This window comes from Callorhinus ursinus, unplaced genomic scaffold (assembly GCF_003265705.2).
Source record: "Callorhinus ursinus isolate GAN/ISIS: 27379988/994484 unplaced genomic scaffold, GSC_fseal_2.0 scaffold5, whole genome shotgun sequence".
Taxonomy (NCBI): domain Eukaryota; kingdom Metazoa; phylum Chordata; class Mammalia; order Carnivora; family Otariidae; genus Callorhinus; species Callorhinus ursinus.
In genome coordinates, this window is record NW_027397067.1 from 57,192,230 (window position 1) to 57,218,429 (window position 26,200).

Sequence of the window (26,200 nt, forward strand, 5' to 3'; positions counted from 1 at the left end):
TTGCCTTCTCTGTGTTTTTCAGGCATATTTAAATGTTTTGAAAGCTAAACAAACCTATTCCAGTTTTGCACACCAAGATATCCTTCATGAAGGCCTTGGAGCCATCTCTTTGAAATGTGAACATGAAGAAAGATGGCACCCCTTCACCCTGCTTCTGTGGTGAGAGTTAAAGCCTAGATGCTTTGCTCCAGGATCTAACTTCCAGCTTATCATCAGGAAAAGAGTTCATTTTGTTTTACTTTTGATAAGGATAATTAACATGTATGTAATGGTTATATAAATGGGTGAGATTATTTTTCTCTTTTTGCAATCTCTTTAGCAGATTGCCTACAATGTGTGTCACAATTTGGCTTAATCCTTAATAGTAAGACTGATTAATTCTTTTCCACATATAGTGAAAAGGATTCACTTTGTTGGTAGGTGATTTTATTTTTAATTATATTTTCTTAACACTGATATTTCACTTGAAACTATGCTCTTTGCATGCAGCCTCAATGGCTAATTCCTCCCGACAGCCTCTCAAACACTTTAGATTAGACTCAAACTCGAGGATTCACCTACTTTGGACAACTTTCTATTCAGCTCACACCCTTGACAATAAAGGGTGCTTTTTTTGCCATGGAGGGGGGAGTTTTACATCATTCTCAAATGAGTATTCAAATGGTTTTAGTATGTTTTTTGTTTGTTTGTTTGTTTTTTGGCTTTTGGGTTTTTTTTAGAGAGAGAGCATGAGGGGGAATTGGCAGAGGGGAAGGGAGAGAGAGAATCTTAAGCAGGATCCATGCTCAGCACAGAGCCCAACGTGGGGCTTGATCTCACGACCCTGAGATCATGACCTGAGGTGAAATCAAAATTTGGATGCTTAACTGACTGAGCCACCAAGGCACCCTGGTTTTAGTGTGTTTTTAATATGCCTTTTTGAACCTATTATCTATAAACTTCAAAAAAAAAACCTTCTCTAATACATGTTTGTTAACAGGCTGAATAACCCCAGGGTTCATAAAATAGTCTAATCTTCCTAGTTTGCCCCTTTGTGCTAGAATAAAAGAGTAAACTCCCTAAATAAGTGCACTCAGAAATCTTTCTGAAGCACTCAAATACAATATGAAATATAGGATGGGATCTATGAAATTTCTATTAGGCTCAATGCCTGATTTTCTTTATAATCACTCTAGCCATATGTGTGCATACATTAGAGATAACAGCTATATTTCTACATTCCAATATATCTTTTTGTATCATACAAATATATAACATTTGCTTTTTATGGAATTATATTTAACATTAATTCTTCTAGTATAGTACTATCAAGGGTGATTTATATGTTATTTTTGGATACATGAAATTCACTACACCTGAGGATGGCTGTAAAATATTAGATTAAAAAAAACAAAACAAAACCCTGAAACCTTGAAATATCACCAGTTGGGTGACATCAGAAAGTGGTGTTGCCTCACATCGTTTGGATGGTTATTATCAAAAAGACAAAAAAGTAACACATGTTGGTGAGGATGTGGAGAAAAAGAAACCCTTGTGTACCTGGTGGGAAGGTAAATTGGTACAGTCACTATGAAACAGTATGAAGGTTTTTCAAGAAATTAAAAATAGAACTACCATACTATTCCACAATCCTACTTCCAGGTATATATTCAACGGAAATGAAATCAGCATCTCCAAGAGGTATTTGTACTCCCATGTTCACTGCAGCATGATCCACAACAGCCAAGATGCAGAAACAACCTAAGTGCCCACTAGCCGATGAATGAATCAAGAAAATGTGGCATATTATATGATGGAATAGTATTCAGCCTTAAAAAAGGCGATCCTGTCATTTGCAACAACATGGATGAAACTGGAGGATATTATGCTAAATGAAAAAAGGCAAGACAGAGAAAGACAAATTCTTTTTTTTTTAAGATTTTATTTATTTATTTGACAGAGAGAGACAGCGAGAGAAGGAACACAAGCAGGGGGAGTGGGAGAGGGAGAAGCAGGCTTCCCCCTGAGCAGGGAGCCCGGACACGGGGCTCGATCCCAGGACCCTGGGATCATGACCTGAGCCGAAGGCAGATGCTTAACGACTGAGCCACCCAGGCGCCCGAGAAAGATAAATTCTACATGGTATCATTTACATGTGAAATCTTTTTTTAAAAAAGTCAAACTGATAAAAACAGAGAGTAGAAAATGGTTGCAAGGTGTTGGGGAGTGGGGGAAATAGAGGTTGGTAAAAGGGTATGAATTTTCAGTTACAGGGTAAGTTCTGAGATTTACTGTACAACATGGTGACTATGATTGCTAACGCTCTATTGCTGTCTTGTATAACTGAAATTTGCTAAGAATAGAACTTACATGTTAGCATCAAAAAAAAAAAGAAGAAAAAAGGCAAAGGTAAATATGTGAAGTGATGGAAGGATGAACTAACTCAATGAGGAAAATCCTTTCACAATATATACATATATCATCAAATCATCATGGTATATACCTTAAATACTTAACACTTTTGTCAGTTATATCTCAATAAACCTGAGAAAAATAAAAAGAAAAAATGAATCAACATATTGGAATAATAGTAATATATTGCTTTAAAAATAATAATTCATAGAGTACTGGGAATGACAGAACTACATAATGTTAGCTCATTTAGGTAACTGAGTAGTCAGTAATTGTGGCACTTACTTCATTCATGGATTTAGGTTTCAGAAGTTCTTACTGGCTAATTTGAAAGCATAAGATATATGAGGGTGTCTGTCATAGTTCTTATTTCATACACAGATAGATTTCTGTATCGACATTTGTTTTTAGGAAAGATAATTTGAAGATCAAGACCTTAGCACATATATCTTTGTATTCAGCTATGTGTACCATACTTCATTTATATTTTTAGCACTCTAGCAAGGTGCAGTCTTATCATATTTACTATTAGTGGGAGGAAATCTAGCAATTTAGATACCCTTTCTATATTTTGTTCCAATTTCTTTTTTACAACCACATTTGAAATACCTACCATAGTACAAATATTCCTGATTAAAAGGGGAGAAACACTAACTAGAAAACTTTTTTATTTTAGACAATTCAATCCATGCAAAAATAAATACACAAACCAAAGCAAACAATAACAAACTGACTTTTTCTTTAGTAAAATCATCAGTGTTTTCATAATAGAAAGATGTAGCTATAATCAAATGAAGAAATGATGAAGAACCATAAAAGTAAGCTATCTGTATATTTAATAATTTTTTGCTAGAAATCAACATGTCACAGAGACTATTTGCATATTGCGGCCTAAATAATTCTAAAGTCCCAAAGACATATATTTACTATTGCCCAACAGCAAGTCATTTTCATGAGTACGCATTAAATCTTGTCCACAGGACTAAATAGTTGCTACTGTCAGTTTGATTTTTTTCCCCTGATTGTGATAGCAGTGAGTGCTGTTGAAATTCCACTGCTAGAGAATGAACGGGCCCCACCCCCTCCCACTTCATAAATTGAAATCTAATCCCCAATGTGAGGGTATTTAGAGGTGGAGACTTTGACCAGAAATTAGGTCAGGAGAGCTGAGCCCTCATCACTGAAATTCAGCCCTTATAAAAGAGGCCCCGGAGAGATCCTAGGCTCCTTCTGCCTTGTGCTGACACCGTAAAAAGATGGCCATCTAAGAATCAGAAGGTCAGTCCTCACCACAGATTCTCCTGCCACTGTGATCTTGGACTTCCAACTTTTGGAACTGTGAGAAATAAATTTCTGTTGTTGATAAAACACCATGTCTATGGTATTTTTGTGACAGTGGCCCCAGTGAACTAAGGCATCCATAGATCACAGTACATCCTTGCCAATGTTTGCAAAGATACCTTCTCTGCTCACATGTCTCAGTAAGTGTCTTGGTGCAGAGGAACTTCGCCTCTCCCACTATAATTCATGCAATACCTAGCAGTGTTAACACAGGCTCTGTGTTAGGTATTTTGGGAAACCCAAGATGAGTAAAAGATAGTCACTGTTCTTAAGGAACTTAAAATGATGGCAAACATGCGTGAGTGAGTGCGTGAGTGAGCGAGTATGTGTATGTAGTGGAGGAGGGCAAGGAGAGCGCAAAGCAAAGAGCAGTGAGAAGAGATTTTTTTTTCCTTTTTTTTTTTAATAACTCTAAGATAAGGGATGGAGAATTTTTCTCACCGGTCAATTTTCTAAGCACTTTTTATTTATACTGTGGTCAGCAATCTCTTAAATATATTACCTTGTTGCTATATTTAGTATATTCCCTTCTTTCATTAGCCCACGGTGTTTATTGGTATTTAGATTTTTTCATTATTCAGAGAGGAAAGTGTAAAAGCACATTTGGGAAGGAGAAGAGTTTGCTCAAGGAAAATACCGTGTGTAGTGGTCTGATACCAAAAAGAGTGGAGCCTAGATTTTAACAGAGTGAATCACTGAGTAGTTTAAAAAAAAAAAACTTGGACAAAGTAGCTTGTCAAAACATATGGACCAATGAACTGAGGGCAATAACAATAATCTATAAGCATAACAAAGCAAAGTTATCTTTTCTAGAAAGCTAATATAAATATTATTTAAGTATTCTTAAAATAAATAAAATACTTATTTTAAAACTATATTAACAAAAGTGTGTGTGTGTGTGTGTGTGTGTGTGTGTTTGTGTGTGTGTGTGTGTGTGTGGGGGGTGTATTTAAAATTAAAAAAAGAGAGAGAGTTCCCAAGGAGGGGTATTGCTAGTCTATACTAACACATACCTGAGAAGGAAATTTTGCATAGTACACTGAATTTTTAGAAGAAATTAGAATTTCAAAGTAAGAGAATTAACCATGTTTAGATATCCAAAACAACACCTCTACCCTTAAGTTATTTGTTCAAATACAATGCCATCCAATCAATATCAGTGCATATTCATAAAATTTCCATAAGTATCTTAGAAGACTTTGTTTTCCTCATCTTTTGTTTTGCAAGTTTTCACCTAATTAATTTTACAGTGTCACCATGAATTCAATAAGGAAACAGCAAAGCATGTGAGAGAAAAGGCAAGAAAAACAAAGAATCACATGCTTGATCAAATACCTAACCATCTTCTTTCGATGCTACAAGAAGGGTGGACTAATTAATCAATGTCCTCTCCTTTTTTATGCAGATGAAATGAGGGTTGGAGGTGAATTCAATGCCACTAACTACCTTTTCATCACGGGTAGTTCTCTAGAATTTATTACATCCATTTTCACTATCAGGTGAATTTACACCTAAGTGTGAAAAAAAAGCACATGGAAGACAATCTGGAGAAAGTTAATGTTATTTTAGCAGCCTTTAAAAGATGACAGCATGATTGTTCAAATCTATTACCTGAACTTTTATCAGCTGCCTAAATTCATATTCTCAGATCTTTTGACACTTGTCACTATAACACCATGAAGTTGCCAGGAATAAAAAATGCTGTTTCACAAAGGGGAAAAAAATGCCCTCCAAGTAATTCCATTGGAGAGAAAATGAATGAGAAACAGAGACAAGTGTATAAATGGGCAATTGACTATGGGACAGCAAATGGCAGAAGCAACACATCTCTGAATTGTGAATTTTGGTTTGCAACTTAAGTTGGCATTATTTTAGGAATTTCCATCTGCTAAAACTATATGGAGAATTCAGTATTGCATATGATGTCCAACTACAATGCATTCTCTATTACTTAATAATTTTATTGCTGATAACTTCATCATGAGTATTTCTTTGGAGCCAAAGTCTCAAGCTGAAGAAACATAGCATACTAAAATTACTTTTAAGTTACTGTATTGCAAAAACTAAATCCTTTGTACTTCAGAGAAAGTAATTACAAGAATGGTTTTTAAAAACCTTTCGTAATTAGTTCCTTTTTGGGAGGGTTATTTTAACTATTGAATGTGTTGTGACTTTATGGACTATACATATTTTTTATGGAATAGAATATGACAATTGACTTTACTTTTTAGAACTTAAATATTAAAAGAAAATGAGAAACAAAAATGCCACATATTTCCAATGCTTAATTTAATCCTATGACCTAAACACAATAGGTTGGTATGTTTCATATCTGGTTAAATATTTACCAAAGTGATGTGTCCTGTGTTTATTAAGGAGAACTTATAAATTTAATATAGGCTGGATTCATCCTCTTATAAGATAATTGCAAATACTATGATATTACATAGATTTTGTTAGATGCATGTCTTTTTCATGTTTTTTTACTACATTTTTTGACTTTCAGCTATTGAATCTTTTAAAATAAATTGATTTATGAAAATAATTTTGGTGCCAAAAGTTACTTACTAGCATATGAATCAAACTTGAAAATCAAAAAGGAAGGAGTTCGCAGATTAATAGACATTGCTAAATAAAATGTCTAGACGGAGACAGTCTTACTTGTTAGAAGAGTATCATTTAAAATAAATTCTTTTCATCTGGGGTTTTAATATAAATTCTTGACAGTTAATCATGACACATATGTAATACTGTTTTTAAACTTGAGCAAGATGACCCCTTTCCTAATCTCTTTCCCATGGAGGGTCTTCCTCTGACCTTTCCCTAATTCTCTCTCAGGGATGGGATGCGTCTGCCTGGTGCCTGCATCCCTCCCCCACTTCTTCCAGATCCTAGACTAGCTTCCAGTAAGTCTTTCAAACTTCCAGAGTAATTTGACAGAGTAATTTTGTGTGGTGAATTTCATAATAGAAAAATAGTGGGATTGTATTTATATGTGTTTTTATTTCATTTTTCTAGGAATTTATTTTTCCTTCACTTTGTAAAAGTATCAGTTTAAGATGGATTGGAAATAAAAAAAATCTATTTTACAGTTTGTTTGAGAAGTACTGTCCTACAATTCACTAGCACCCGGTACCCAGAATTTCCCTGCTACCTGGACCCGTGTGAACCTCCTTTCCATGTGCTTATTTCCAGGACCAGAACATAAGACCCTTATGTGTACACTTGGACTGTGGGAAGTGCTTGCAGGGGGGTGTGGGCACTTCGAATATTTAGGCTGGGAAGTCCACGTGCTTGGTAAACGATGGAGCTGAGGTTGGTGAGAGTGGGTGGCAGCTGTAGGCTGGGGCTAGGAACACATTTGCCCCATGACTTCATGTCCCCACAAGGAAACCACACAATTCCTAGAATTCTAAATTCAAACTTGTCTTTTCAGGACTCCAAAAATGGTAGGAGGATGGAACATACTATATTTAATGCTATGTAGCTTCCATATATAACTTCTAATATTTAGACATTTGATACATGAGTTTGCATTTATTTGCATTCTTACTCTGGGCCCTGCAAATGCCCAAATGGGCGGTTCTAAAGTTGGGAAAGTTAACCTTCTTAAGAAAGATGCTTCAGATTCATTCAAATTTATATCAGCTTCTTTGGTGGATACAAATCCAGTAAGTTCTATTATTACAGAATCTTAGAGTTCAAAGGAACTTCCGATCTAATTCTAGCACTGTAAAATCTCTGTTAGCTAGTCAGCTGGCTTTTATTTGAACACCTCCAGGAGTAGGTGCTACCTAAGTTCTGTTTCAGTCATCCTTACGCAAGGAAAAGAGTTATATTTTCAGAGAAGTGTAATTTTGTTTCTGAGGGAGAAAAGCAAGTTTGAGAAACACTTTCTGGTTACAGACAGAGGACTATGGAAGAAAAATGGGAATCACATCAATTTTTTAAAATTAATACAACTTCTCAGAGTGAGGGAAATATAACAAAATAGAATTACTACATACAAAAAAGGGACAGTATAGCAAGAGGAATGTGAGAAGAGGAAAAAAAATGTAACTTTTGCTTCTTTTTCCTACCAGCAGCAGGAGACTCATGTTAGTCTGTGACATACAGCTATTTCCATTTGACTCTTCACTTCGGTTAGAAAGTCACTTCCCATCCATACAGTTGTTCTCTATAGGGTCTTCTGTTGTCCAGCTAATTTTAGGATTATCTTCTTCAAAATACCAATTGTAAGCCTATTTGTTTTTCACTTAATTATCCCAAGCTTCTCACCTCACCTGCTATTTGATCTCATTCATTCAATACAGGATTTTTAAAATTCATTTAAAAATCTCCCCATCACTGTCTTCCAATAGGAAAGGAAATAAGGGCATCGTATGCACTTGACAATTAAAATTTTGAAGTGGGCAGCAAAACCACTAATAATTTTTTTTTTTTTTTGAGGCAACTGTGGTCAAGTGAGGATGGTAGGTACGCAGAAAATGGAGGAGCGTGGTGAGAGACAGCTGTGGCACGTGTGAAGGTGGGAAGGCATGTAGATGCTTCAGCTGTTATGGGGGTGGGGGTGGGAAACAAAGGCATAACCCCCCCCGCCACCACCTAGAGCAGGGTCCTGAATTTAGACAGAGGTTCTCTTGATTAAGGAAGAATTAATCTTTTTTAAATGTACGACTGTATTTAAAAAAAGAGTTGTTTTTTTCTCTTAGTATCTAAAACTTGTAAAGTTATTGCCCTATTTTTTCTTACTTTGAGTTTTGTAAAAAATTAGCTCTATATCATTAAAATAAGGTCTGGATCTGAATAATGTGTGTATGTGTATGCACATACACACGTGCTACTCTCACAGTCTTAGGGTTTTTTATTTTATTTTATTTTTTTTTTAAAGATTTTATTTATTCATTTGAGACACAGAGATAGAGAGAGAGAGAGCAGGAGCAGGGGGAGAGGCGGAGGGAGAAGGAGAAGTCGGCTCCCTGCTGAGCCAGGAGCCCGATGTGGGGCTGGATCCCAGGACCCTGGGACCATGACCTGAGACGAAGGCAGACGCTTAACCATCTGAGCCACCCAGGTGCCCCATAGGGTTTTTTAAACATAGTGTATTTCTTTTTCCTTTCTCTCTCGTAGCCCTCCCACATTCTCACTAGGGGACAAATTTATATCTATTGATTGAACAGTCTAAAAGGTAATGCTCACGGAATGAAGCTTTAATTTTTATTCCCACCGGAGATGAAATACTCAGTGTGAACTTTGATTTGATGGTTTAGGGAAGTCCATTGTGTTCATAAAGTCTGAATTGAAAATCAATAGTTATGAAAGGAATTCTGAGAGAAAGTGTTCCTTAAGTTTTTGAGGTTCACAGTGGAGAACACAAGATAGTGTCCCCCAAATATTTTTCATGCCACTATCAGAGGTAGATTATCGGAATGAATAGCCCAAGGACTGGGGAATAAATAAGTTCCTAACATTTCCTGTTTTCCAATACATGATCATTGTTTTAGGCCACATTAAATACCCTAGTTGACCTACTTCATCTATTTCAACTCTAAACTTCAGATCTCTATGGCTAGGTATGATTTTATGGCCAATAAGTGAACCCACCAGTCTGCAGTACCAGTATCAGAGCACCCTGGGATCTATTTTATACTTATTTTTTCATTCCTTTTTTAAACTCTAAAGGCAAGGGTATTTTCCAAAATAAACCCTAATCAACCACTGCAATTTTGCTGTGAGCTTCCATTTCTGACAGGCTTCTGTCTGGCAATGGATTCTAAAAATTCTGTTTGGATCGAGTATCTTAAACTTTGCTGAAGAACTAATAAATACTGTATGTAGGTTGATTATAATAACCAAGTTACTATGCTTCTTCTGTTGGTGTAGTGGGAGGGACCAACTAAAAAAATAAAAGAATAAAGAATAAAAGGGTAAAATTTAATAAAGACCTGATAGGCAAAGTCAAGAATGAAATGGTGAACACTTACACTTGGAGCACTGTCCTGGGGTCTCCAACTTCACCTCCATCACCAATTGTCAAGGTATCATAGCCAATCTCCAGATCAAATTCTTCAAAATTTATCTGTATAACCTAGCAATAAACAGAAGCAAACATCTCAAATATATTGCAATATGTCATAAAAATAAAAGTTTGGGCAGAAAACATTTAAAATGCATATCAGACTTACTGTACTTATCTATATAAATACCATGGGAACAGATCATGTCGTACTATTCCTAAAATTCAATCATTATAATTTTCATATGATTTTTATTTGCTGTAATGCACCTTCTGTAATAATTCTTCAATGAAATGGCATGGCTTCTGTTTATAGAACACTCTTATTTGAAGCATGATTAATGCAAATCTACTTTGAGACAGCTTTATAAAAAGTACATGTAGGTGGAGAGTGGTTTCCATACATTTGCATATATTTTTATAAAGCTAACATGCAAAAACTCAGAGTGTGCTATTTCCATTAAATAGTAAAGCTTAAAAACGTTAGACGTTAGAACTAAATTTGAATCTAGATCACCAGATTTAAAGGTATCAGATTTATTTTTGTGTATCCTTTGGTAACAGAATCCCTCAGATGTATTATAACATGCTAGCAAAACTGGGAGCAAATTATACCACAGTAAGTAATTGAGTATTATTTCTTACTAAAACATACTCATGCATTCATATATTGTTTATACATCTATGCAAAAATTCATATTTAATAAAATTGCAATTCTTAAATTAGGAACCCAATACAATATTAAATAATAATGTAATTAAGAATCAGTACAGGAAGAAATTACATAAATACTGTCATATATAATCATGCCTTGAGCAAAAAAGAGTTAACAATAAAATATTCATCAACAGATTAAAAAAAATGCCCGAGGTCACCAATTTTAGTAAAGAATAAATTAAAAAGCTATCTCTCTAATAATTTTCATAACTATTTGTTATCTTGGTAATATAAAAAGAAATTCTAAACAATGAGAGATTTTATATTCTGGCTTTTTTAAGCTTTATAACAATTTTTTTTATTATGCCTCTCCCTTGATTTTTTTAAATGTTTTATATCAATATTGACTAAAGCAACTATTTTTGTCAAATTTAAATATAGAATATATAAAAACATCGAATTGTACATTTTACATGGCTGCAGTTAAAAAAAATATGTTTCCCTGTTCTGCACTAAGTTACATATAGATACTCTCAATTGATAATTGCCTATCAGTAGAGATTTAGGTTGTTTTGTTTTTTGGGGTTTTTTTTGCTATTATAAACAACATGGTTATGGACACTATTAAACAGTTTTTGGTTCAAATGTGTATCTCTAGGTTATATGCTTAGAATTGTAATTTCTGGGAAATAAGCAAAAATTCAATTTCATGATATTGTACCATAAGTTTTCCCAAAATTATTCTACTAATTAAAATGCTTACAACTTCTGTACATTAGATTTCATTATTTCTACCAATCTCGACAGTGTGAAAAGTGATCTTTTGTATTTTCTTAATAATTAAGCTGTATATATTTTTATATGTATGTAAAATATATGTTTTCTGTGACATGACTATATGTATTTTGGCTATTTTTCACTTGACTGCTTGTTTATTTATTTTTGGTGGGGAGGGCCAGAGAAAGAGGGAGAGAGAGAATCCCAAGCAGGTCCCACGCCCAGTGTGGAGCCCAACATGGGGCCTGATCTCACAACCCTGAGGTCATGACCAGAGCCAAAATCAAGAGTCAAATGCTTAACTAACTGAGCCACCCAGGTGCCCTTAGACTGCTTGTTATTGATTGCATAATTCTTTATGTCAGTGATTCCCTCCATGATTCCTTTATAGCACACATAGGAAAGAGTAATATTTAAGACACATTGAGGTAAGCAGATGAGGCTGTTTGTAATGGAAGTTTTTTTTTTTATCCAGGCCCTGCTCTGCCTCACAGAGAGCTAAGATCAATATCTTTGTTCTACCTGTAATTCATTCATAATACACCATTCATGATATACCATTGAGTCTGACTCACTAGTTGAGACCAGCTTTATATAGTCTGGATACTAATCTACTACATGTTATGTGTGTTGCAATATCTTCTCCATATTTATAGCTTGCATTTTTTACTTTCTTTTTTAAATCTTTTGATAAGAAGATGGGCGCCTGGGTGGCTCAGTTGGTTGAGCGAGTGCCTTCGGCTCAGGTCATGATCCTGGAGTCCCAGGATCGAGTCCCGCATCGGGCTCCCTGCTCGGCGGGGAGTCTGCTCTCCCTCTGACCCTCCCCCCTCTCATGTGCTCTCTCTCTCATTCTCTCTCCTCCAAGTAAGTAAATAAATAAATCTTTAAAAAAAAAAGAGTCTATTATGGGGATGTTGGTTTGGGAGCTCTACATTGTGTTCTTTTGGTCACTTTGTATGTCCCTAAACCAACAGAAATTAGCTTAACTGTTGTTGCTATAAAGTAAGACTTTATCTTATGAGTCAGATACTCCATTTTTCTATACACATTTTGAAAACCATTTTTTGTTACTTTTTGTTATTTTTAAAAAGATTTATTTACTTTAGAGAGAGAGAGCATGCATGAGCGAGCACACAAAGGGGGGAGAGGCAGAGGGAGAGAATCCCAAGCGGACTCCCCGCTGAGTGTGGAGCCTGATGCGAGGCTTGATCTCACCACCCTGAGATCATGACCTGAGCTGAAATGAAGAGTTGGCAACTCAATCGATCCATTTTTTGTCATTTCAAATGGTATATATCTTTATATTTTCACCTTTTCATTGTTTGTATGTAGACAGGAAATTTATTTTTGCTTATTGAGCTCACGTTTAGGTGACTTCATAAGACTTTCCTATTATTATTCCTTATTACTATTATTTGTAAATTATTTTTAGTTTTGTAAATAACAAGCTTATCTTCTGTAAACAACAATTTAGTTTCTTGTCTATCCTATTTATTTAATTATTTTAGAGAGAGGGAGAGGGGTGCAGTGGAGCAGAGGGAGAAGGAGTCTTAAGCCCACTTCCATGGAGCCCATGGCAGGGCTCAATCAGGACCTGAGTTGAAACCAAGAGTAGGAGGGCTAGCCAACTGCACCACCGAGGCGCAGGAGCGCCTTTATTCTTCAGTTCTTTTACATTTTTTTAAAAATTTAAATTCAATTAGCCAACATATAAAGCATCATTAGTTTCAGATGTAGAGTTCAATAATTCATCAGTTGCATATAACACCCAGTGCTCATCACATCATGTGCCCTCCTTAATGCCCATTACCCTGTTACCCCGCTCCCCCACCTCCCTCCTCTCCAGCATCCTTCAGTTTCTTTCTCATAGTTAAGAGTCTCTCATGGTTTTTCTCCCTCTCTAATTTCTTCCCATTCCATTTTTCTTCCCTTCCGCCATGATCTTCCTCCCTGTTTTCTTATATTCCTCATATGAGTGAAACCATATGATAATTGTCTTTCTCTGACTGACTTTATTTCTTGTATCTTAACTGCCCTGGATCTCTGGTACAATGTTTGATAGAATAGGTTATAGTTGGCCTCATTAAGTTGTAGCTCATTTAAAAGGGAATGCTTCTAATATTTCACCATTAAGAGTATTATTGAGGTAATTATACTTTATGAAGACAAGGAGGTTTTCTTCTCTGGTTTTTCTTGCTGATTTAGTATCAAAATTTTCATCAAATGAATTGACACATGGATACTTTCATTTCCATTATGGAAAAGATTCTGTCAATTTTAGGATGATTTATTTTATTTTATTTTATGTTTAGTTGGATAGAACTATCCTCTAAGGGGCAGCTGGATGGCTCAACTGGTTAAGCACCTGCCTCAGGCTCAGGTCATGATCTCGGGGTCGGGCTCCCTGCTCACCAGGGAATCTGCTTCTCCCTCTCCCTCTGCCTCTATCCCCCCACTCATGCTCTCTCAAATAAATAAATAAAACCTTTCAAAATAAAAAGAACGATCTTGTAAAAATATCTAAGCCACTTTCTGGGGAGCAGTAGTTAAGCTTTTACTTCTGGTGTAATTTATTTTTCACTTGCAGAATTATTCAGGCTTTTGGGTTTGTTTGTTTTCCCTTGAGTCAATTTAAGTAAGTTTAATTTTCCCAGAAACATTTCAACATTGAGAAAGTTTTCAAATTCATTGTCATGTAGTTAATTCACTTTCTTTTAGTTTATGCCAAGTCTGGACTTTTGTCCTGTTTCTATTTCTAATATTATTAAAATGTGTTTTCTCTATTTTTACTATTTTTTATTATGGTAATATATGTGAAAAAAACTTATGCTTTTAACCATTTTTTTTAAGTGTACAATTTGGTGGCATTATGCTCATAAGGTTGTACAACCATTACCACTGTTTCCAAACATTTTTCATTACATCAAATCAAAACCCTGTTACTGTTAAGCAATAACTCCTCATTTTCCCTTTCCCCAGCCATTGGTAATTTCTAACCTGCTATCTATCTCAAAAAATTTGCCTGTTAGAAGTATTTTATGTAAGTAGAATTATACAATACTTGTCTTCTTGTGTCTGATTTATTTCACCTAGCATAAGATCTTTGAGGTTCATCCATATTGTAGCAAATGTATTCCTTTTTATGGCCGAATAATATTCCATTGTATGTATATAGTTCATTTTGTTTAACCATCACTCTGTTGATAGACACTTGCAATGTGTCTAACTTTTGCCTTTTGTGAATATTGCTACTATGAAGATTAGTATACAAGTAAATGTTTGAATATTTGTTTTCAATTATTTGGAGTATATACCTTGAAGTGGAATTTCTGGGTCATATATTGATTCTAGGTTTAACTTTTTGCAGAACTGCCAAATTACTTTCCAGAGTTGCTGCAACATTTTAAATTCCCACTGGCAATACATGAGGGTTCCAGTTTTTCCACATTCTCAAGAGTTGTTATTTTTTGTTTTGTTTTTATTGTAGTCATCCTAGTAGGTGTCTTGCTTATTTTTATTTTGTTTTTATTATAGTCATCCTAGTAGGTGTGAAGTGGCCTATTATTGGGTTTGATTGCATTTCTCTAATGACCAATAATATCGAACATCTTTTCATGTATTTATTGGCTATTTGCATATCTTCTCTGAAGAACTGATGATTCAAGTATTTTACCCATTTTTAAATTAGGTTGTTTGTTTTACTGTTACTGATTTGTAAGACCTCTTTATATACTCTCAATATTAGTTTCTTTTTTTACACTTTATTTTTATTATGTTCAGTTAGCCAGCATATAGTACATCATGTTTTTGTTGTAGTGTTCAATGATTCATTAGTTGCATAGAACACCCAGTGCTCATCACAATATTAGTTTCTTAACAGATATATGCTTTGCAAATATTTTCTCACATTGTGTGGGAGTCTTTTCACTCTTATGATAGTGTTCTTTGATGACTAACAGCTTTTAATGTAACAAAATCTAATTTTTCTTTTGTTGTTTTTGTTACTTATGTTTCTGTTGTCATATTTAAGAAATCATTATCAAATCTATTTGGCAAAATTTCCTCCATGTTTTCTTCTAGGAATTTTATAGTTTAAACCCTTAAATAGAGGTCTTTAACGCATTTTGAGTTATTTTTTGTATATAGTACAAGCAAAGATCCAATTTCATTCTTTTGTATGTGACTATCCAGTTTCTCAATCACCATTTGTTGAAGCAATAATTCCTTCCCCCTTGAATGTTCTTGATACCTTTATCAAAAAATCAATTGACCCCAGATGTGAGGATTTATTTCTGAGCTTTTTAGCTTTTATTTATCTGGAAATATCTTGATTTCACCTTCATTCTTGAAGGATCGTTTTGAAAGATATAAAAATCTTGCTTTACATTTTGTTCTTTCATCCTTTAAATATGTCATCCTACTGCTTTCTGGTTTCCATGTCTTTTTCTTTTTAAAAATCAGCTGTTAATATTTTTGGATTTCTTGCACATGACCAGTGACTTCTTTCCTAATGCTTTCAAGATTCTCTTTGTCTATACCTTTCGGCAATTTGACTATGATGTGTCCATGTATGAAACAGAGTTTATCTTGGAGTTTATCTTGGAATTTCTTGAGCTTCTTGGATATGTAGATTCACGTATTACTCACATTTGGGAAGTTTTTGACCATTATTTCTTCAAATATTCCTTCTGTATCTTTCCCTATGGGATTCTCATAGTATATTTTTTGGCTCACTTATTCATATCCTGCAGGTCTCTTTTGCCCATTTCATTATTTTTTTCCTTTTATTTTTTAGACTGGATAATTTCAATTGTCCAAAAATTGTTCAAGTTTACTAATTCTGTCTTTTGCCTGATCAAATCTGGTATTGACTTCTGTAGTTAGTTTTTTATTTCAGTTATTGTATTTTAAATTCCCAAAATTTCTATTTGGATTCTTTTTACAATTTATATCTCCTTATTGATATTCTCATTTTATTCATATATCATTATTGTGGCACCCTTTAATTCTTTGTCCACGTTCTTTGAACATAATTAATATAATCATTATTAATTTTTGTTTAATAAGTTCAATGACTGAACTTCTTCAGGGATGGTTTCTGTCAAATCATTTTTTTTCCTTTGAATGGTCATACTTTCCTGCTTCTTTGTATGCTTTGTGATTATTCTGTTGTTGCTGACACTGGACATTTGAATATTATAATGCAGTAACTCTAGAAATCACATTCTCTTCCCTTCTCCAGGATTTGCTGTTCTTGATTGTTGAATGTTTAACTTGTCTCCGTACAAAGTTTTGCCTGGATTTTTTTTTTTTAATACAAGGAGCTTAAAAAAATAATCATTTTAAGTATATTTAGGCTGCTATAACAATATACCATAAACTGGTTGGCTTATAAACAATAGAAATTTTTTTTAAATTTTTTATTGTTATGTTAATCACCATATAACAATAGAAATTTATCACAGTTCTTGAGGCTGGGAAGTCTATGATCAAGATGCTGGCTGATTCAGTGTCTGGTGAAAGCAAGCTTCCTCATCCATGGAAATCTTTTTTTTTTTTTTTTCATCCTCTGGACCTGAGCATTTCCCAAAAGCCCACCTCCTAATATTATCATATTGGGCATTAAGATTTCACCACATGAATTTTGAGTGGACACAAATATTCAGGCCATGACAACACTTCTCCCAGTCTTTAGGGATTGGCTCAATGCTGGGACACTCTTTTAATACTTAGCCAGATCATTCACAAATCTCCTTAGCCTTCACTTGATGTTACACTGGGCTTATAGATCAGCTAGTGGTGAAAGCTTAAGGTCTTCTCAGGTCTTCTGAACATGTGCCTTGTCCTGCACATGCATGTGACTTTCTAAATTCTACCATATACTGGAGGGTTTTCAAATGCCCTCATTTCCCAAAAAAACTGTTATTTCTAGTGACTCATTCATGATAGCTTGCTTCCCTATGTGTTTAGTTATATTTAATAGTAAAACCATATTTATTTGAGCTTAAGACTTGAGAATCCTGAGGCCCTAAATTGGGTATAATTTTATTCATTTTATGCTAATTGGATCCAAGACTTACTACCAAGCTGGTGCCATTTTAACATTCTCTGAGGGTTTTAACTAAATGCTATATTTCATGTTTAGCTTCTTCACCTATTGATCCAAGCAGACTAGGCCCCAGTCTTAGTCTTCTCATTCCAGAGATTTATTGCCATCTGCTCCAAGGAAAACCAAGCTTTCTTCCCATTTCATCTTCTATTTTCATTTTAACTGATGTTCTTTTCATTATGTGTGTATATATTTATGTATGTGTGTACAGTATCTATGCATAGCCTTGTTAGATTTTCTTTGTTTTCTTGTAAACCAGAAATGCACTGAAAAATATGTTTCTTGTTTTTCAGTGGGAGGACCTCTGAGAGTACCTCATCTGTCATTTTACCAAAAGAAGAAATCCCAAGATCCACTTTACCCCAGACCATTGCACAATATATTGCATTTAAAATTAGGGAATGCTTCCTTTTTATGCCTTTAAAAGCCTAATCAGCTAGTAGAGACAAATTAGGTATCGAATAAATGACTGATAGTTTGATTGCTATTTCTATGTCAAACTCTTGACAGTCATTATTGTATAATCATGTCCCAAAGGATTTAGACACCCATTTAATGGTAGATTTTATTTTGCCTGAATTGTAACTGAGATTCATGTATATATATATATATATGTAACATTGGGAACTCTACTTCATTTTAAATTAAGTGATGAGTTAATTACTAACTAGTCCATGTACTTTCAGATAAACACTTAACCACTGAGCTGTCACTTGAAATTTTAGACACTTGTAATTCTTGAACAGTTTCAATGACACCCAATCAGTGAGAAGCTGGAATAGTCTGATTGAATTTGTAGAATGCATTCATTTTAATTTGATTCATGTAGACTTAGTTTAAATATTTTTACTGGAATAGGCCTTTAGAAGTAAAATCTATGCATTAAAAAATAAAAACTAATTTTGCCTCAGCTGGAGACTTTAATATAAATAAAATTTATAATAAACTTAAAAATACTACATTGAAATATTTCCAAAAGAGAAAAATAGAAAGTATAAAGATAATTTGGGAAAACAAAACAATAACAAAAACTTTGTTTACACAAGAATGTAATAAGTAACAACAGGAGTCTGACGTGAAATTTTCTTTTATGGATTCTCCTTTAATATGGAATTGACCAAATAGGCATTTTCTATCCCTTCATTTTTGTTTAATGTGGAAATGAAATACAAAGTTAATAAAAAATCAACAAAAACTCACCAATGCAACATGAACACTTTCCCTACATGTTTGGTTAGTAGTAGGGCTGAAACATTTACTAGGGAAACTGGAAGAATATAATGCATGTTTGTAGAGAAAGAAATGTCATATATTTGCCTCTCTTATTTGTTCCTAATTATTATTTGTGGGTGGGAAAAAAAAAACTGCATTTAGCTCATGGGACTGCCGAAAAAAAAGTTGTGATAATAAAATATGCCCCTGAAACATAGAAGTAATCTATAATTGTCTTGATTTCTTTTTTTTTTTTAAAGATTTTATTTATTCATGAGAGACAGAGAGAGAGAGAGAAGCAGAGGGAGAAGCAGGCTCCCAAGGAGGAGGGAACCCGATGCGGGACTCAATCCCAGGACCCCGGGATCATGACCTAAGCCGAAGGCAGACGCTTAACCATCTGAGCCACCCAGGCGCCCTGTCTTGATTTCTTTTAACCAAATAAGCCACTCTCTTGACTTCCATTTGTAGAGTAATGACTCCAAATGGCTTACATAGTGCTGCTTATTGAGAATTATGTTAAAAACTTTTAAGCTACTCATGTAGTCAATTAAGAATAATCTCATGCATTTTAACATCGCTTTCCAGAAGTTAGAAATCTGTAAACAGCATTAGATATTAAATACTTAGTAGATCCATTTCCCATAATGCTTAAGATAGAAGTTTTCATAAGGTACTTTGAAAGAAGTGGTATATAACCTAAGTCTCATAATTTTTATTCTCTGTATCATTCACAGAGTATTTAAAACCATGACTTCTACATTACTAAATTTCATGAAGTCATGTAAAATTCCCACTAAATTATATACTTTACCCATGAAATTTGAAATATTAACAAGTATTTATATTGTGTGAGTCACTAGGCTCAGTGTCATATATGTACTGCTTTATTTTAATCCTAAATTTTCTGTAGTGTATATTTGCACATTAGTTTGGCCATTCAGCACTTGAATATCTACCTTGTGTTTGAAGAATTAAGAATCTTGGTAAGAAGCACAGCATAGTTTCCAATAAGATCAGATATTCTGTTCTCTATCACTAATTGCATTTAGAGTATAGGCATGAGATCTAAGCTTCCCCAACTATTCTGGCAGAGGGCTGCAAAAGAAAGAGAAACATCCAGTTTGAGGAGTAATAGTGGTTGTAATACAGAATGGCACTGAAGTCCTAGAGCAGCAACATCCAATAGAAAAAATCCTCCTAAAAGTCGGAAGCAGGTTGGCTTAATACCACAATCCATATACTTAAACATCGCAGTATTTTGCATTTGCATTGTAAAGATCTGCAATATAGAAAATACTGTCTGTCTGCCAAATACCTGATTTGTAGTAACACAGTTTGTAAATATGTCCTTTGATGTGGGGCATATGTCTTATGTCTTAAATAGTGATGGCAAGAGGAGATAAGTTCTGAAATCTAAAAACTATTATTATGTCAATTCCTTGGGATAAAAGTATAGGAAGCATAGATTGGTTTCAGCTATTTTATCTTTCATGGTAAAATCTGTATTTTCTTTGCATCAAAATAAATCTGAAAGCTGATGAAATTCCTCAGTATTTCTCCAGCTGCTGACCATTGTATAAAATATTCTGCACTAATATAATCAGCATAACTTTCAAATGAATCTTTGATGATGTTTATATAAATTAATGATGTTTTAATATTAATACCAAGCCATACTCATTAGTGAGACTAGGGTGATATAGCTAAGGGCCTGGGCAATGCCTAGATTTTAAGTCTCATCTTTGTCAAAGAATATTATATTATTTGGGGAAAGTCTCTGATATTTATAAAAGAATGCTCATAATTCATACTGCCTAAAGTTGAAGTAGGCATTCCATTAAACAAAGTTTGTAAAAGACACATACTGTGCTTGATACAGAGTAGACCCTCATAGATGGCAGCTATTATTAGCCATGATAAGCTAATCATCATAAAACAGCTGTTCACATCTGTTCACCATGATCTTGAAAATGAAGTTCTTTTTTTGAAAACCCCACTATGAGTCAAAGAGAAGAGGACCATCCCCAAACTCTATGCTGCTAAGAATTTATCTTTCCTGGAAGCAGCTTTTCTCCATTATGTTTGTTTCAGAATGATAATTCACTCAGATATTAACAAGTATTTTTGCTACCAGGTGAGGAAATCCAGAAAGCATAATATATGCATATGTATAAGATACACAAAGTTTAATTAAGTTTAAGGTATGCAATGCCAAGTTACATAATCAATTTGATATCTAATTAAAGCACTTCTTTTTTCATATACTTTCCAGACCTTGGCGATCGCAGTCCAATGGGGAGACAAGACAAAACAAGATAAAAACTATACCCCATCTTATGTGCTTTGGGATATGGACACATAGTGTCACATGGAAGCAGAAAGGAGAGCCATCCAATCCAACTGGAGCGTAAAGTGGAAAGATATCCTCAAAGAGGGAATCCCATGGCAGTACAAAGTAAAGTAAAGATGAGAATTGGGTAACAACTTTCTAGGGGAGAGCATGAAAATGTCACAGTGGAAAAAAATATTCTTTTTTGTTTCTGTAATATAAACTGTGAAACATGAAATGTGGAGAAGGAAAGCTAAAGATGGAGGTAGAGACCTCATCATGTTATGGACTTTGAACTTTATCTTCTAAATGAGGAACAGCAAATAATGGGTTTTGAATATAGTGTTGACAGAGTTGTAATTGTTTTTCATATGCTGCATTTGGCAGTGGGAACAATCTGAATTTGAAGAAGAGCGGGGCAGAGTTAGAAAGATCAAGACCTAAACTTTTGTGTGAAAGTAGGTGTTGAGAAGAGTAAACTCAATCTGGATTTCTTTACCTCAAATAAAAATGATTATGGTAATTTTTCCCCTTTCCTCTTTTTATACATATATAAAGACATTATTCAATGGGGTGCCTGGCTTAGTCAGAAGAGCATACAATTCTTGATCTTGGGATCATGAGTTTGAGCCCCATGTTGGGTGTAGAGATTACTTAAATGAATGAATGAATGATTGAATGAATGAATGAAAAAAGCGCTATTCAAAAGCCAATTCAAAAATCTATGCTTTGGGGAGCCTGGGTGGCTCAGTTGGTTGAGCATGGGACTCTTGGTTTCTGCTGGGATCATGATCTCAAAGTCAGTGATGGGATCAAGCCCCTCCCGGAGCCCTGCATGGGGCTCTGGGTTGAGTGGGAGTCTGCTTGAGATTCTCCCTCAGCCCATCCCCCAGCACATTATCTCTCAAATAAATAAATCTTTATTAAAAAAAGCTATGCTTCACAGGACTATTTAATCAAATTTTATTGGGTATAAAGTCTAATTTAGACAAAGAATATGTAGTGTATTTGTTTAAAAAACAAGTATTTTAGAATAATCCTAAATCTGACTGTTTCTGTGATATGTATTATGTAAGTATTACATGTGCATATGGAAAATTAATGTTAAATAACTAGTAATCATTTGAATTTGCTTCTCTTTGTAAAAAGGAAATATACAAAGGTAAATACACACGAAATTTGTGAAACAGGTAAATATTTTAAGATATAAAAGTCTTAAATATGACACATGCAAATCCAACATTTATTCATTTCAAACTAATTTCATGTTAGAGGAAAGCATTAAACACTCATATTCCAGAAAGATTATGTACTGTAGTATTATACTTGGATTTTTTATTACAGAAGATATATTCTAAAACTTGACTAGACCATTCAAAAAGAGAAGTGCCAGCCTAAGGAATTCTTTAGTTTCACCCACTTAGCTGCCAGCATCAGTTAATAGTTTCAAATCTTACAAGGGTTCATATTTTAGAGATGGGGGAAGGGGGGTCTGGAGACACAGGAAGATATTGATGGAATGATAAAAGCCTTCAGCTTTGTTTTATTTTTTATGCCTACTCTGTATCTGTACACTGTTCTTCCCCTTTAGGGGTTTGCTGGTACTAACAATGATAGATTAAATATGGCACTACAAAGGTTTCACTGAAGGGAAGAAGCTACATAAAAATGAAAAAATGCATCAAATATTAAATCTATAATACAATACAAAACTGTTAGTTCTTTTCTGTCATTTATTTATGCTTAGCTACTGAAGGATATAAATTTCATAATGCATGTAAATTATCAACTTCAACTTAAGAATTTTGAAGAGAATACTTACAGATAATGTTTTTGGTTTTAGGAGGGTATTCATCACAAATTTGTATATGTTAGGTTGTACATACCAAAATTTTTTTGAAAACAAATATAAATGAGGCTCATTAAAGTGAATTTTATAAGAAGGGATATTTTACTGGGTTTGTCCCTCATTAATAATGAGGTCAGCTTGATCCAGAGTACTTATCTCTCTATTTTTCTATCTATATCATTTTTACAGATGATATTTGACTTAAAGCTCTATTTAAGAATTACATCAAGTCTGTGGTGCCTGGGTGGCTCAGTCAGTTAAGCGTCTGCCTTCGGCTCAGGTCATGATCCCAGGGTCCTGGACTCAAGCCTTGAATCAGACTCCCTGCTCAGTGAGGAGTCTGCTTCTCCCTCTCCCTCTGCAACCCACCCCCCCACTTGTGCTCTCTCACTCTCGCTCAAATAAATAATAAATAAAATCTTTAAAAAACATATTAGGTCAAAATGACTAAATACACAAATATGGTAGTGAAAAATCAGATACTATACACATATATAATGAACCATAGAGTGGGTTCTAATTCTTGTCCTCAGTTTATTCTTACCATTTTTCTTATGACACCAAAGAAGAAGCATGCTAGGTATTAGCTTCTCAATTCATAGTGTTTGTTGCCAACTTTTTGTTTATTTAATTTCTTCTAGTCATTGATTAATGGATTTTTTATCAGTTAATATCTATGGAAAACCTTGTTTACCTCCCAAATTATCTTCCCAAGTAAGCAATTTAGGTAGAAGTCCAAGAAGTTAGGGTACAATAGGAATTATTTGCTACTGAAACTGTTGCTTGCCACAGCTATCCAGGAAGAATGATTCCTGGTCCATGAATGAATACTCTTTGTGGCAAGGGGTTGGGATAAAAATGAAGAGAGGTAGATATACTATTGCTTCCTTTTTTGAGAATTGCACTTCAATTAATAAGCCTCTAACTTAATTTTTGGATGTTACATTGAAACATAAATCAGATAATGTAAGTCTTCTACCTAAGCACTCTAAATTTATTTAATTCATTCTATAAATATCAATTTAGAACCCACACTTTACCATACCCTCTTCGAATGCTAGGGATATAGACAAACTTTCCTCCCTTCATTGGGGAAATACACAAAAGATAGAAAACTATTATATCATATAACGCCATATAAGGTCTTGAAATATTCATAAGTGTTATGAAGTGCTATAAAGAAAAAGCATGGAGACAGAGAGTGATGGAGATGGTCAGTGATGGAGGAAGAAAGAAGGTGACATTTGAGAGAAACCTGAATGAGGTAAGAGGGCAGCTGGTTAGGTCATACTTTTCACTACACTTTTGGATACATTCCAGAATGCCCTGCATGATCTGGGTCTTATTCAGCTTTACAGCCTCTATTTTTTCAATTATCCTCTTACCCACTATGCCACAGGACCCTTGTCATCTTTTGAGTTCTAGGAGACAGCAGCGTCTTCATGGACCTTTGCAAGCAATTTTAATTCTCCCTCACTCTCCTCTTTACATTGCTAAGTCTCTTGTCTTCAATACTGGCTTAAATTTCCCCTGCTCTGAAGTGTCTTCACTGACAAGTCTAAGCAGGCTCCTTTTTATTCCATCCAGAGTGTTTCTTTCAAGTTGTGACTGTGAATTTCTGCATTTACTCTTCTATTTTCTATTTAAATCCCTAGCTGGAAACTTCCTAAAGGCAAGAAATTAGTCTTTTTTTAATTGACTCTATTGTAGACCAACTTTCTAATTAGTGAAAATGTAGGATTCCCTGGGACAAGTTTAGAATTTATAATATTGTTGTTCATCTGGCCATTCCAAGATATATGGCATTTTATATGGTTGCTCTTGTATGATAGAGATCATCACAGACTGAGAGTTTATAAAGAGGATATGGAAGAGGTCATAAGAGAAAAAAAAAAAAGACAGCTACCACATTCTGTATCTGCAGATTTTGCTACCTGCCTGCTATTTTTCCCCTGGTATCACACAATGTGATTGGTTATGCTGTGAGGTTAGGTCAGGAGGAACAAGATATGTAATACAGAGCAAAGAGATTACCCAGAATTGTGCATTTCGATGATATGTGCATCATATGTGACTCTGGTTGTATAAGAATAATCAGATCCTCCAAGTGATTCTCCTCCACATTGGTTAAAGATTTCCAGAAGCTAAACAACTTATAGTGCTAGGAAGAGCAAGTACTTGATACTTAGGAACAATACTGCACTCTTCTCTCCTCACTAGCTAGCTGCAGCTCTTGTTGAGGCACTGGGCAGCTGGGGCAGGAAATGATGTCCCAGAACGGTAATTGTGATTCTCATAATTCCAAGGTTGTCATTAAGATAACCTTCTACTCTGCGGCAAAATATCTCCGGGGCAGAAAGCAAAAGCTCACAGCTCTCTCCAGTTCCTTTTTTCAGTCTCTTTTGGCAGAAGCCTATTCTGAATTCTTAGAAACATCTGCTGATGGCTTCTGATGACTAATATCAGCAGGGAGTCTCCACAAGGATATTCCAAGTTCTGAAATGTGTGAGAGCATGTGTTAGCTGCACAGCAGGAACCTAAGCTCAAACACTGGTGGTGGAGGCATGATGCATCAGCACACTTGGAATACAGTGGTGTGGTGTGGTGTGGTGTGGTGATGGTGGTAATACTAATTGTACTGGTAGCAGTAGTAATATTATCATCAACATTTTATAAACATATTCTTTATTCCAGACTCTGTTCTAGGTGTACTACATGCATTACCTCATAGAATCATTCCAAGAGCCCAATGAGAAAGGCAGTATTTTACTACTGAGAAAACATAAACCCAGATAAATTTTTGGTGCTGATCTGTGATTCATTATATCATTATACAGAATGTATATTTGTATATACATAGGCAACTTTTATATTTGTATATTAGAATAGAAGGAAATATTAGCACTAAGGATGGAAAATATAGAAGGGAAGTAAAATAAACATTTATGTTTTATTCTAAACTGTGCAATAAGTGATGCTTGATCTTCAGAAGAAAGTAAAATACTGAAAGTCAATAATTGTTAGTGGAAATATTCACTTCTTATGTAAAAAAAAAAAAGCTGTGTGTTGCTTCTGTCTTCAAGATTTAAAAGGAAGCTACACCTAACCTTAGTAAAACTGCAGTATAGAATATTGGTCATGTAACTATGGAATTAACTGAAATGCATGTGACAAAGAAATTAGTTATTTAAATGTTATTTTAAGAATAAGAGAAATATAATGCTTCCTAGAATAAATAGATAGCTTATCCAAAGAAGGGAGATTTTAAGCCCTGGTTCTTTACACTTCTTCACGCACAAAAATATACACCAGAAAAATAATGGTTTTTACAAGAAAGACAGATTTTAAAGAGTTACAACTTTTACAACTAAAAAGAGATATGATCTTAAAAACTATACTATATTAAGACTTGTTTGAAAAGTCATAAAAGAATCATTCATAAGCTATGAATAAACAGCTTATTTTTAAATAAGTATTTATTAAGCTTATTTTTAAATAAGTATTTTAACTTT

The 26,200-nt window shown here is 34.5% G+C and overlaps 1 protein-coding gene across 5 annotated transcripts in view; it reads right to left on the reverse strand.

The window, feature by feature from the left end:
* CSMD3 (CUB and Sushi multiple domains 3) overlaps nt 1-26,200 on the reverse strand; it is a 1,170,304-nt gene that overhangs the window by 559,505 nt on the left and 584,599 nt on the right. For all 5 annotated transcript variants that reach the window (XM_025871014.2, XM_073893120.1, XM_073893119.1 and 2 more), the window contains one exon: nt 9,717-9,820. In XM_025871014.2, coding sequence (XP_025726799.1) covers nt 9,717-9,820 — 104 coding nt within the window. The remainder of the gene's footprint in view (nt 1-9,716; nt 9,821-26,200) is intronic.